The 14,031-nt window shown below is 39.5% G+C and overlaps 1 protein-coding gene across 4 annotated transcripts in view; it reads left to right on the top strand.

The window, feature by feature from the left end:
• Positions 1 to 12,375, top strand: part of col18a1a (collagen type XVIII alpha 1 chain a) — a 97,913-nt gene extending 85,538 nt beyond the window's left edge. For all 4 annotated transcript variants that reach the window (XM_042494722.1, XM_042494721.1, XM_042494720.1 and 1 more), the window contains 22 exons: positions 465 to 500; positions 832 to 921; positions 1,024 to 1,053; positions 1,708 to 1,743; positions 3,291 to 3,350; positions 3,458 to 3,535; positions 3,673 to 3,708; positions 3,810 to 3,863; positions 4,014 to 4,085; positions 4,898 to 4,963; positions 5,262 to 5,292; positions 5,666 to 5,719; positions 5,844 to 5,878; positions 5,966 to 6,097; positions 6,272 to 6,431; positions 6,541 to 6,605; positions 7,327 to 7,455; positions 8,806 to 8,838; positions 8,938 to 9,258; positions 9,629 to 9,826; positions 10,671 to 10,786; positions 10,952 to 12,375. In XM_042494722.1, the coding sequence (XP_042350656.1) occupies positions 465 to 500; positions 832 to 921; positions 1,024 to 1,053; positions 1,708 to 1,743; positions 3,291 to 3,350; positions 3,458 to 3,535; positions 3,673 to 3,708; positions 3,810 to 3,863; positions 4,014 to 4,085; positions 4,898 to 4,963; positions 5,262 to 5,292; positions 5,666 to 5,719; positions 5,844 to 5,878; positions 5,966 to 6,097; positions 6,272 to 6,431; positions 6,541 to 6,605; positions 7,327 to 7,455; positions 8,806 to 8,838; positions 8,938 to 9,258; positions 9,629 to 9,826; positions 10,671 to 10,786; positions 10,952 to 11,165 (2,046 nt within the window). In that variant the 3' untranslated portion in view covers positions 11,166 to 12,375. The remainder of the gene's footprint in view (positions 1 to 464; positions 501 to 831; positions 922 to 1,023; positions 1,054 to 1,707; positions 1,744 to 3,290; positions 3,351 to 3,457; positions 3,536 to 3,672; positions 3,709 to 3,809; positions 3,864 to 4,013; positions 4,086 to 4,897; positions 4,964 to 5,261; positions 5,293 to 5,665; positions 5,720 to 5,843; positions 5,879 to 5,965; positions 6,098 to 6,271; positions 6,432 to 6,540; positions 6,606 to 7,326; positions 7,456 to 8,805; positions 8,839 to 8,937; positions 9,259 to 9,628; positions 9,827 to 10,670; positions 10,787 to 10,951) is intronic.
• The last annotated feature ends 1,656 nt before the right edge of the window (positions 12,376 to 14,031 follow it).

Below are 14,031 nucleotides of genomic sequence, written 5' to 3'. Positions count from 1 at the left end.
TGAAATTCAAAATGGCCGACTTTCTGTTGGGGTTGGGGGGGGTGGGTCCAAGGGGCGTTTTGTGTGTCTGGGCGTGATACATAAATGTACCAAATTTCGTAATTGTAGGTGAAACTGGCCATTGGGGCCATTAGGCGGCACTGTGGAGCCATTTTGCCACGCCCATATCTGAAACCAACAAAATACAACATTTTTCGCCAGTACCAAGTTTCATGAGTTTTTGAGAATGTTGAGACCTCTAAAAATGCGATTCATTTGGCAGAAAAATAATAATTCCTTGCACTCCAAGAAAGTCCTCGCACAGTTTGTGCTTGGGCCCTAATGATATTTGATAAAGAAAAAATATTTTAAATTTAATTATGATATCAAATTTATTTATTTATATATATTTTTATTCTTTTATTTCGGACATATAGTTTTTTTCACCATTGTGTCTTTTGTCTCATTCCTCCTTAACTTTACAGGGACCAAAGGGTGAGAGTGGAACCAAAGGAGAGAGGGTAAATATCATTTAACCCTGTGTATCTGTTTATGTAAACATTATGCTGACTATGAACATGTCTATAAAATAACTTCTGTAAGTTTCTTTTTAGTTACAGTAAATTGTTCACTGTAGTTTTGTTAATCTCTTGGACCTTTAGAGATTTCTGAAAAGGAAAAAGATTTTTTTTAAAAAACTATTTTTGAAGATATTTATATTCTTTATGTTTAATACAAACATAAAAACTAAAGCTGTTACATTTATCATTGGATTAATTTCTGATCATGGATTTCTTACAAGTTGGGACAGTTCTTTATCATTTTATGCATGTCTGTGTGTCATGGTTTTAGGGTGAACCAGGTCGAGATGGAACTGGACTTCCAGGTCCACCTGGCCCACCTGGACCACCAGGACAAATCATCTACCAAACACATGGCAATGTAAGTAATCATAAACAAACATTAGACTGAAATCCAAAACTAAGACCCGTTTTAATCAGTGATAGTCTTCAACTTAACTTTGTTCTCTTTGTGTCACTACAGTCTGATGCTGTTGGCAATGCTGGCCCTCAGGTTTGTATTCATGGTTAAACAGTAATACTGATACCAAAATATGGCAAAACAACTCTTGCATAGCTTTCATTTTGCCGTATTTAAAAAACAAATTACATTGGTACCACAGAGGATGAGAGATTGCCTTCAGACTGAGATCTAAATGCATTTTGTCTGATGATACAATAAACAAGGCCCTATAATGTCACTGAGCTTTTTACACACACAGTTGATTGTATATTTGTAATCATAACCATAGGGTGGGACATCACCTGAGACATGACAGACAAGCATGTTAACCAGTATTTTACCAAGTGGTAAAACGTACAATTAACTCATCGTTGATTGTGTTAGAGTGATTATGGAACAGCTGTTCAGTAGACACGTCTGTGCTGACCCTTTATCAAATATAACAACAAAACATCTGTTTCCATTTCAATCTGTTATTAAAGGCAGCTTTATACCATTCATCTGCACTGAGTGACAGCTGCACATATTTCACTGCCAACATTTTAGAATGAATCACACCCATCAGGGCCAGAGTACGGCGAGTTTGAATCTGCTTGAACATTTTTGTCATTTGTAAGAAACAGTAAAAACAATGTGTGCATGATAGTTAGCAAAACACAGAAGAACACCAATCTGATGAAGTGAAACATATGTTTTCCTGTACAGGGAGGACCTGGTCGGCCTGGTCAAGCTGGATTCCCTGTAAGTCTCCCTGCATTACAAACAAATGTACCTTGCCCTTAGTATGGATATGGAGTGTCTTTACTCAACATGCATCGTCTTTGTGTCTTATCTATGTCTCTCATGTGTTTTATACTTGATGCTAATCAACATTATTCTTTTTAAAATTATTATTACTGTGAATAAATCCCATGAAAAGACCAAAACCAACGCTGTGTTAATGCACCTCTCAGTTCTGCCCAAATTCCCCTCCCTGGCTGGAGCCCACAGTCTGAAGACCATTCTCTCCTACTAAAGACACCGACCTTTACCAAATTAGAGTTCTTATTACACCTATTTTGGTTCTCAAAATACATTAAAGGCCAATAAACCCATTTGCTTTATCAGCTTCATACTGTTAACAATCAGTCATTAATAACCAAACAGCCACAATTTGCATTCTGTACAGCATGGTGAGTGAGCTCAATGAAACAGACAGATAAAAACATCACATTAGACATGATTACAGGCCCTGACACACCAGGCCGGCTGTCCACCATCAATCAATCATCATCAGAGAGTCTCTCTCCCTAGTTTTTGTCTCCAGTCTAAAGAGAAGAGAAATGTAAGTGTAGAAAGTAAACAAACCGCTAAAGTCATGAGGGAGGGAGATGTTTGTTATCGGCGTCTTAAATCTGTACTGTCGTTCTTCTGGTTTTCCTTTTTGAATGAAGAATACAGACTACTGCTGTCTGCTGGTATGGAGAGTTATTATGTGCTGCTGGCTGAAGTCTATGTGGTGTGTTCAGGTGTAACTTTTTGCCCGAGGCACAGGCCACGAGAGGAGACGCAACAGTTGTTTTTTTAATTGCCAGTAGTTCTTTGATGTTGGTTAAATGTGTCTAGGGGTAACCCAGGTCAAATACATACATTATATGTTAAGATAAAATGTAATTTATTAACATACTGTGTACTTGAACCTGTCCACTCTCGTGAATGAACTATCGCGATATGACCACAACCAATCAGAGCAGTCGTAGGGTTTTATACTGGTAGCAGCTGCAGCGTAGTAGATGAAGAGCTTGCAGATGCAGGGATGCAGACCTGCTGCAGGTCAATGCATCCCACACCTTGCTGCTCATTGTTATTGAGAGAGAGAGAGAGAGAGAGAGATGAGCTTCTGTATTGGCCAGGTTATTTTCCTGTGTGAACCTCAGCACAACAGAACAAGTACTGTTATAGGCAAAAAGTATTGACTTTTTTTAACACTCACCTAAAGCTCCATTTAATTGGAATACCCATATTCAGATAATATAACAAAGTTTGGTATCCACAAAACAAACCAAAGCAAGTACTGAAATGCTTCTCTTTAATACAGTTAGCAGATGGCGCTGCATCTACCAAAAGAAGCCCACATCTCATCCACTGATTTCTAAACTCAGTATCCAAACAGTAACTCACACTCAGAAACTCATAGACACTAATGTAACAGCTGAATTTATCTTGGTAAAGCAGATATTTCCTACTGCCAAATGTCCATGGTTCTTACCTCTTGTAATTTGAGAAATCTTAATGTCTTTATCCTGCAGGGTCCTATTGGACCAAAGGGTGACAGAGGAGACCCCGGCCCTCCAGGCTACGGAGTGAAGGTAAAGTTCTGCCTGTTTGTTCAAGTGTTTAATTTAGCCACTCGTCACTGTGAAGACACTGCTGTCATTGGGTCTGTGTCATGTCATTGCTGCTGTTCTGTGTTCAGGGTGAGAAAGGTGAACCAGGCTTAGTAATTGGACCTGATGGAAATCTTCTGCACCTGGAAGGACTGACAGGTCTGAAGGTGAGTCTCACTGCATTTGACTGCGTGCATTCAATGTACGTCTTGTTTTGTCTTATAAAATGCATACACACCTCTTCTCCTCACGTTATGATACATTCATTGTTGAAACTTATCTGGTAATCTTACCACGCCTGTAGGGAGACAGAGGACCTTCTGGACCTGTTGGACCACCTGTAAGTGTTTCCAAATCCACTTTTTTTTTTTACCCACTTCCATCTCCAGTTAGCCCACATTGTCTTTCATTTTCTGATTTATTTCTGATTTGTTTCTGTAGGGTCAGTACGGACCTCCTGGAATAAAGGGTGAAATTGGAATGCCTGGGCGCCCTGTAAGTCCCCTTTTCTAGGTGTCTTATGTTGGTATATTTTTGTACTTTGTGTTTATACTAAGTGCCACATACTCATTTTTCTCACCTGTGTTTATATTGCTGTAGTTTACATTTAGATCCCATTTTTAATCAATGACTTTCTCCCCTCAGGGTCGCCCAGGTGTAAATGGGTACAAGGGTGAGAAAGGAGAGCCGGGAGGTGGTTCTGGTTATGGCTACCCAGTAAGTATTCATCTTATTACTAATGCTTCAGACAGCCAGATTTTATAGTGGCAGATGTTAATAAGGACAGTTCAACATCAATTTGTGTATTTTCCAATCCCAATGTCATGCCAGAGTTTAATAAGAGGCACAAAAGGTGCTTATTTTATAAGTTCCTTTTTAAATGTGTCCTGTCAACTACATATAAATCAGCAAAAAGGAAGAGAGTCTTACATTTCACATCAAAAACTGTCTCTCTCGTTAGCTTGTTTCATTTAAGTTCTGTACTGTTTAAGTACTGTATGTAAAGGTGTTTTCACATATACTACTCTTTAGAAGAACCAAACTCAGGCCTCTTAAAGTGGCTCTATCTATCTATCTATCTATCTGTCTATCTATCTATTGTGTATCATAAAGTACTTTTACTTTCTTTTTATTAATATAGATAAGCAAATGTACATTGTACCATAATAGTCCACTTTCATATCATGGTATACCATAAAATTGGTGAATCACTGCAACACCACTAGTGATTAGACCCCTGGTGCAAAAACAGTCTAATACAGGAATCTGGACTGGAGAAGTTTTTATACTAGTGGTACTGGATTATTTCACTTGATACCTTAAAAGTAGCGAGTACTGATATCCAGCCCTACATACATACAAACGTTTTCATCAGTGCTAACAACCACTGTGTTATAGTAGTAGTAAAATATCAAAATACTGCCTAAATTAGGGATTGCATGTCAGTAATCTCACTACTACCTCATGGGTAGGACTGTGTTTATACACACCAGACAGAAAGAAAGAGTAAATAACTGTGTTTTCATCAGGGAGTCCCTGGTCCACCAGGACCACCTGGACCTCCTGGACCAGCCTTTCCTTTAGATCGCTTCAATGTGAGTACACAAGCTCTAAAACTTCATACCTTGGAGTAATCTTTGGATATATATATGTACTGGTTAGTGTAACACAAAGTTCATGTCTCTTGATGTATCCTCTGGTTGCTAAAGCATATCATCCTTGATTTTTGTTAGGGCATTAATGACCTGCCATTATCTGGTGTGTTTGTTCTGTTGTTTAAGCAATATTGATTCTATAAAATGGCCACAATTTAGCACAAACCTCAGATAAATATGTTTCTCTGTTATTGGTGCGGGAATTTCTTAATTGATCACCATCTCTTTCTGCTCATAGCGCTATGATGACACTTCAAGGAATTACCCAGGTACGACTTCCAACTCACACTGTTTGTTGTCTTAACACCAATACATAATATTGTAAGATAGAGAGGGATCACAACAGGGAAGTTTAGTAAAAGTGCCAGTCGAGGAAGTGAGATTAAGGAAGGCTTTAAAGTGTCTGCAGAGATAAACACTCATATCTTAATTTCAGTTTGATCCAGCTGCCTCAGCCTGAAGGGGATATACACTCTTTTGTCAAGAGATTAAGCTGTCAAGTCTAGATTTGAGGAATGAAATGATAAAACACAGAAGACATTTCTATCATTGATACAGAGTGCTAGGCTTTCTTTAATGTTCGATCCACCTGTGTGATATTGTGTTTAACTCACTGATGTCAAAAATGATCATTTGTTGTAGAACTTAAAGGGGAAAAAGGAGAGCGTGGTGACCGAGGACTTCCAGGAATCCCAGGTAATTTTTATGGATAATGGGCTGTATAAATAAAATTGACTTGACTTGACTTGCACTGCCCGACTGTTTGGATGTGAATTATTTTTTTTTACTTAGTCATTAAAAAAACTTTCTTTTTTTCCAGGAACAGCCTCTAATTTTGACATTTACACATTCAAGGTAAAGTAGTGTATCTCTACACCACCAGTCAGTTTCATCAGTGTGCTGCATGTCCTGTGTTTCATGGTGTTAAACTATTTCCAACAGAATGAACTGAAGGGAGAGCGTGGAGATGTTGGGGTTAAGGGAGAAAAGGGAGAGCCTGGTGGTGGATATTATGACCCTCGCTTTGGAGGAGTACAAGGCCCACCAGGGCCTCCTGGCAGACCAGGTTTACCGGTGAGTTCAGGGAGTACAGTGGCCCAGATGACATTTAGTCAGCAGACTTATGGTTTCACCTGAGCAGGAAACACATGACCCCTTATTAAACCCAAACCAAAGCTGCTTGTCATGACTGAGGTGAGACAATTAAAAATGTGTTCCAGTAATTTAGATTTTTTTCTTTCATGTTAGGGTCCAAAAGGAGATGCCATAATTGGCCCTCCTGGACCCCAGGGGCCAACAGGGCCACCAGGGATTGGTTACAATGGACGTCCAGGGCCTCCAGGACCACCTGGACCTCCAGGACCCCCAGCATCTTCCTCACTTCCCGGAGCATATAGGCCCAATCACTGTAAGCAGCGTTTTTCTATGTTTCAACAATTGAGGTATTTCTAAACTTTACACTCTATTGGACGTCCTCACAAGCCAAATCATTAACAAGCTTTTGTTTTCATTTGCAGCTGTCACTGTTCCTGGACCTCCTGGTCCTCCTGGTCCACCTGGAAGTCCTGGTCACTCCTCTGGGGTGAGTACCATCACTGCACTTAAAAAGAAAACTTAACCTGGCAAAAATGATTGTATATCAGTTACTCACTGCGCGTTACGATGGGTTGGTGAAGAGAACTTGCCTTCATGTGGAACATAGAATCCAAATAAGTGAAATAATTCTTTATAAATTGAGGTTATTAGGGACCTCATTTAACAAGAGTAATGTTCTTCCTACATGCATTTGGCAGTGCCAATGCTAAAGCAACATTTTCAACATCTACAGCTGTATACAAATGTGTCTGGAGCCCTTCTCATGCTAAATATCTTCCGGCAGTGCAAAATAAAACTCAAGCACTTCAGCACCGCAGCTGTAAAAAAAATACTTCTACCTACAAGCATGCATGTGTGTACGCGCTCCATTTAAGTATAGCTCAAACGTGCATATGCCCAGTTACGCTTCTCCGACATGCATGATACTGTATTTACTGAAGTGTTGCTGTACTATGTAAAAAATTCAACGTGACTTGCAGTGAGTAATCGATATACAAATGGTAATTTTCTGGCCGATGTATTTCTTTAATATCGTCCAACTGATTGTGTGATTGTTATGCTGGCATTAATAATACTAAGTGAAATTATTCATATATCATGTAAAAAAAAAAAAACCTTTTCATTTTAAGAAAAATTTGCAGTCATTTTGTAGTTATTTCATCTATGCTCAGCAAAACTGTAACACTGTGAATGCTTGTTTTCCACAGGTCACAGTTCTGAGGTCATATGACACAATGTTGGCTACTGCCAGACGCCAGGCCGAGGGCAGTCTCATCTACATCATTGACAAAGCAGATCTCTATCTCAGAGTTCGGGATGGACTGCGGCAAGTTGTGGTACAGCTTCTTTTAAATGAATTACAGAATTGGCATTTATACCTTACAGCTTTGATTCAGTTAAACTTTAAAGCTAATGTGACAGACTTATAGCTGCTGCGAAAGACTCATAGCTGCTGCGACAGACTTACAGTTGCTGTGACAGACTTATAGCTGCTGTGATAGACTTACAGCTTCTGTGATAGACGCATAGCTGCTGTGACAGACTTATAGCTGCTGTGACAGACTTATAGCTGCTGAGACAGACTTATAGCTGCTGTGACAGACTTATTGCTGCTGAGACAGACTTACAGATGCTGTGATAGACTTATAGATGCTGAGACAGACTTATAGATGCTGTGACAGACTTATAGCTGCTGTGATAGACTTATAGATGCTGAGACAGACTTATAGATGCTGTGACAGACTTATAGCTGCTGTGACAGACTTATAGATGCTGAGACAGACTTATAGATGCTGTGACAGACTTATAGCTGCTGTGATAGACTTATAGCTGCTGTGACAGACTTATAGCTGCTGTGACAGACTTATAGATGCTGTGACAGACTTATAGATGCTGAGACAGACTAATAGATGCTGTGACAGACTTATAGATGCTGAGACACTCATAGTTGCTGTGACAGATGTATAGCTGCTGCGACAGACTTACAGTTGCTGTGACAGACTTATAGCTGCTGTGATAGATCTACAGCTGCTGTGATAGACTTACAGCTTCTGTGATAGACGCATAGCTGCTGTGATAGACGCTGCTGAGACAGACTTATAGATGCTGAGACAGACTTATAGATGCTGAAACAGACTTATAGATGCTGTGACAGACTTATAGATGCTGTGACAGACTTATAGATGCTGTGACAGACTTATAGATGCTGTGACAGACCTACAGCCAGCAGTGGGCAAGAAATAAAGCCACAGAGTGAGATTATAAAAAAATTATTGTATTTGTTGTAGATATGCTGAATCATAAAACTGTATTTTGTTTTATTAGTTTTTATATTTATGTAAAATAACTTAAATTTCAATCATGTTTACTGCTCAAAACACAGTCAGGCCTCAAAGCACTGAAAGCACGTGACATGGTCTATACCAATTTCTTGCCAAACATGCACCAAAATTATTATGAGCTTTGACAGCTTATGGTAGCTGCTTTGTTAGCTTAGACTAGACTATATACATATTATACTAAAACTCAATGAAGATAAACTGATGTGCGTCAGTTACTGCTTTTCAGTGTGTTTGGCCGTTTACATAAAATACCTACATTATGACGTGCTCCAGGTCAGATCAGGTAACTCAGTCATTGTGAGATGAGATGTCAGTGTTTGCTAAACAGCTCTTCTCCCCTCTCAGCTCGGAGAGTACAGCCCCTTCTTCAGAGATCTGGTAAGTGCCCCACGATTAAAAACAGAATAAACATATTTTGCCTTTTTCATTCACTGTCTGTTTTTTTACTTTTTTAAACTTTCTCATTTTCATTTAAAGGAGAACGAGGTGGCAGAGGTCCAGCCTCCACCAGTGATCCTGTATCCCCAGTCCCAGGACCAGTCCCAAAACAACGGAGCTGGCCATTATTCCCAGGGCGATCGTGTCATACGACCCATTGAGCCTCCCCCACACCCGCCTGTAGACCCCAGATACCCCCCACAGTACGATCCCAGATTCCCAGAGCCGAGACACACGGGTCAGACAGATGGAAGATTAGCCACCCAACAGACTGACAACAGATACGCTGTCACGCCGCAGCGACGACCTAGCCCACCTGTACCGCAGCCTGCTGGTCATGTGCTGCCGTCAGCATCAGGAGTGAGTGGAGTTACAGCAAAAGCTCATGAATGTTAATGTCAATTAGTTTATTATTTAGGGTATCACGCTAAGCAGGATAAATTGGTTTAAACTGTGACCCTGAAATATTCAACATTCAGCTATTAAGTGATGATAAGGGTTTTGGTTTTTTTTTTTGTTGCTCTGTGTGGTAAAGAGGAGGAGGTCGCACTGTAGTGCATTTAAAACGGGGACATATTTTTATACTAAAAATAATGGTGCCATATTTGTCCAATGGTGACAATCTGCTATAATATACTAAACTTAGTAAATTAAAATAATTGATCTTATACCGATGTGCAGGTCTTACAGAGGCCCCTCTTTTAACAGAAACCTGTGCTCTCCTCACCAGCTACACCTCATCGCCTTGAATGCCCCTCAAACTGGTAACATGCGAGGAATTCGTGGGGCAGACTTCCTGTGCTTCCAGCAGGCGCGCGCCGTGGGCCTGAAGGGGACCTTCAGAGCTTTCCTGTCCTCCAAGCTTCAGGACCTCTACACCATCGTCCGCAGGTCGGACAGGGACAGCTTCCCCATCGTGAACCTCAAGGTAAGACACTGCTGCTGAGGAGGTGGCAAAATTACTCACGGGCCAAAATTGACACATTTCTATTTATACTTAGATGCGCAAACTTGTCCTTTAACAGTGCAGATCAAACTACGCTGTGACTTAATATCCTCATACTGTACTATGATTTTTTTTTTTTTTTTCAACAGATATAGTACACAGTAGTTTTTTTTGGCATACTATCCTATGGCTGTGGCATATTTTTCTACATGCCAGAGAGGATAAAGCAATTATGGCTAATGAATAAATATTTTTTGACATACTATACTATAGCATTTTTTAAAATTACATTTATGCTGACTTGGGATGGACTCACTATACTATGAGTTTGTTTTCTACAGATATACAACACAATGGAATTTTTCGTCATACTATACGATCGCATTCTGTACTATGATTTATTCCTGTTTTTTATTACACTACGGCTGTTTGAACATGCTATATAGTTGACTATTTTCGGCCATATTGTACTATGTTTTTATGACTTCTGTTGACATAGTAGGGCATTTTTTTCAACATGCTTTACAATGTCACTGCAAGTATGATCTGCTCATTTTAGTATTTGTTTTTTTTTTCCATTGGTTATTTTCTCCTTCAGGTTCATATTTTATTTTTAAAGAGAACTGATCAGCAGGTTGGTCTCACTTGAACAGTGTCCATAGGCCTGAAAAGGCCTGATGTACACCCTGTAGCTAACTTTTTTTTGTTTTTACAGGTCAAATATGATTATCTATCAAATATGATTTCATAAATGTCCTTATTAGGATTGTGTCTACTACTGTGTTTTCACTGTTGCCTTATCTAACTCAGTGTTTCTCTATTGCAGGACCAAGTGTTGTTCAGCAGTTGGGAGTCTATTTTCGGTGACAATGCGAACAAAATGAAGGAGAATGTACCAATCTACTCCTTTGATGGTAGAGACATCCTCAGGGACAGTGCATGGTGAGTTTGTTTAATTATTACACAATAATCCTCAATACAACATCCTCTGTGCCAACATGTAGCCATTAGTATAGCAAAGGCCTTTGTCTCCGTTTAAATCTGAGGCCACACGCTGTATACTGTATGTATATAATGACCTATGAGCTTGTTTTTGCCATCCTGCAGGCCAGAGAAAATGGTCTGGCATGGATCAAATAACAAAGGCCACCGGCAAACAGACCATTACTGCGAAACATGGCGGGCAGGCGACCACGCTGTGACTGGTCTGGCATCATCACTACAGAGTGGCCACCTCCTGCAGCAGTCCTCCAGTAGCTGCTCCGGCTCCTATATTGTCCTCTGCATTGAGAACGCCTTCACATCACACTCCAAAAAATAAATCATGACCACCCTCCCATGTTTTTTTTTTTTTTGTTTTGTTTTTTGTTCTGGGCCCTAGTAAAACAGTTTGAATTTCCCCGAGAACACGCCTGGTGAGCATGTGGCATCCAATGAACTGGCCCTGTGGCTCTTTGCCTGGCAGAGACGCTTTGCATCGTCTGCTCCTCCCCTCCATAAACGCCAAAGAGATGGGTCGAACAGAGGGGGTGTTGGTACTTTTTCTCGGGGACATTGGCACATATTTTCTCCAAGGGGCAGAACGAGACCAGAGAACCTAAATGCGTTCTCAAATTGTATCCTTTTTTTTTTTTTTTTTTTAAATTCTGTATATTACATGTTTGTTGTTTGTGAATTTTTTTTTTTTTGAGGTTATCAATGTTTTACCTTTTGAACTGTTTCTAAAAATGCATTATCCATCCATTTTTTTTTAAATTTTAGGTATTGATCATTTCCACATTTTTTTTTTTCAATTTCATTCTAGAATTGTGGTTTATGATGGGGAACAGCAAATTTTTTAAGACTTATTTTAAAGAAGATAATAGGTATTTATTTTTAAATGAAGTTATGTAAGAAAAAAAATGATTTGGAAAAACAAAAAATGCTAAATACCCTCATTTATATTCTACACAGCACAGGACATTTAATTTCTTTTTCAAAAGAGCTGATCAGAGATTGCCTTATTACACAACCGAGACTGCTTTAAAAAAACAAGTTCATATAGTAAACCAATCCTTTCATATGTATTATTCAACAAATATGTAAATGTTACAGCCGCTTTTGCTTAAATGCATTCCGATGCTTTTACTCCACCCTAAATTTGAATGACCTTGTTGGACATGGACACTACTGTAATGAATAATCCCACATCCAGAGGGCAAGAGTCCTTCTAGCTGAAATTGAGCCTTTTGAATCTAAAATGATTATCTTCCCTTTTACCACTTTATGAAAACCTATCAGTGAGTAAGCTGGAAATGATTAGTTTGCTGCTAATCTTTGTTGGAGTGATTGCTGTCACGGGTGTTAGGGACAAGAAAACCAGTATGTAAAGGAGAGAGCAGTTTTTGCAGCAGCCTTGTTTGAATTTCAGAGACTAACCTGGCCTTAGTGCTACTGATGGCTTGACTGAACCTGTGGATATCCATTTTTATAACTAAATTGTGCAGTACTGTTTCTCCCAGGCACTGAATAAAAGTCTTTTTCAACTACAACAGTAATGTGATGCACAGTACATGTGCCTGAACAATGGCTTAAAATCTTTTATTTGCTACACCAAATGGTCACAGGGACCTCTGATGGCACTGTGACCGTGATAGTTTTCACACAGCAGCCCTGACCAGCAGTTTTATGTCCTACTCAATGACATGTTGCTGGTGGCATTGACTGAACCACAAATCAGTGTCCCCAGTGGGAATAAGAGCCCCTCAACACACCTGGGTCATACATCATCTACTCTCGCATAGCCATGGTCTGTGCAGTACTGATCTCCGTGGTATCGTTCCTGCACATAGACCTGTGGGAATCGCAGGCTTGTGAATGTCATGTCATTGAACGCAAGCATCAACTGTAATTGTTTATAGCATCACAATAACAAATTAAAAAACAAACTTATCATAAAAACGAAAACTAAAGCAACATCAGGGCGATAAGCACTACCTAAAATTACAAAGTACATGTCAGTTGAATTTAAAGATGGTTTCTGAGTTCTTGGTTTGGCTCATGTCCCACACACTATGAAGGGGGTAGGGTTTATGACCGATACTGAAGCCAGCCACCAGGGGGCGATGAAGATGTTTTGGTTTTCATGTTCTCCATTTTCATATTCAGTCTAGGAGCCAGACCTTTCTCCACACTTCATTTTAGCACCTTGATAGTGATGTAGGAAGGTGTGGCTAAAGTGAGCATTATTATTGCACTAAGCCAAAAAACCCCCAACGCAAACAAACAAAAAAATGTTCTGAGTTGTTTGTATTTGTTTGAACCAATCACAGCGGTCCTAGGCAGCATGAAGACAGGAAATGCTGCAGACTTTGACCTTGCAGAACAGTGAAGATAGGAAGTTGATATAACATCTGCACATAGTGAGGCCAGCCCCAGCATTAAAACAGCAAAATCCCCACAAAAGAAAACACCTCGAAAAACCTTTAAAGACATATATTTACAGATATTTTGTGCTTGTCATTTTCAGCATGTGGGTTGCTAGCTTGGCGGTTGTTTTGCTTCTTCATGGAGCAGTTTTGAAGAAGGATTTTGAAAATGGTATACATAGTGTAAGGGGAGAGCTGTGTTTAAAATAGACAGCCAGAGGCAGGCTTATATGTAGGACTGAGGACTTTGGAGAAATTCACAAGAAAATCACAATCTTTGACAGAAAACCTTGATGCAGACGTTGTGATGATATTGTAGAGCTGACTATTGGTAGTTTCACAAAATATTTACACAATGAGAATTTTTATATATAGTCATTTGTAATGTCGATGTAATCAGCTAGATCAGCCTGGTCAGTTCAGAAAATTACATCAATGTACTGTAATGCAGCCGTTAAAACTAGGACAAGACAACACTTATGATGTTACGATATCCACAAATCTTAGACGATATCTAGTCTCATATCACAATACAGACATATAATATTGATATATTGCCCAGCCCTCACACAGTCTACATCCCGCAAGTCAGACTACACATCATCTGTTTACCTTCACAGTTAATCAAGACCTTTGTGTTAGTTTTGTTTAACCTTGAACTCATAACTAATTTATTTGTCATAAATTTTGGACAGTTTATCTGCCAGAAGTGGATAATATGCAGTCTGTTGCCTTGATTAAAAGTAAAGTTATTATTTTGTTGTTCACTAATTAGGACAC

Source organism: Plectropomus leopardus, chromosome 10, assembly GCF_008729295.1.
Source record: "Plectropomus leopardus isolate mb chromosome 10, YSFRI_Pleo_2.0, whole genome shotgun sequence".
Lineage (NCBI taxonomy): Eukaryota > Metazoa > Chordata > Actinopteri > Perciformes > Serranidae > Plectropomus > Plectropomus leopardus.
The sequence above is the reverse complement of the archived record's forward strand: the minus strand, read 5'-3'. Positions and strand labels throughout refer to the sequence as shown.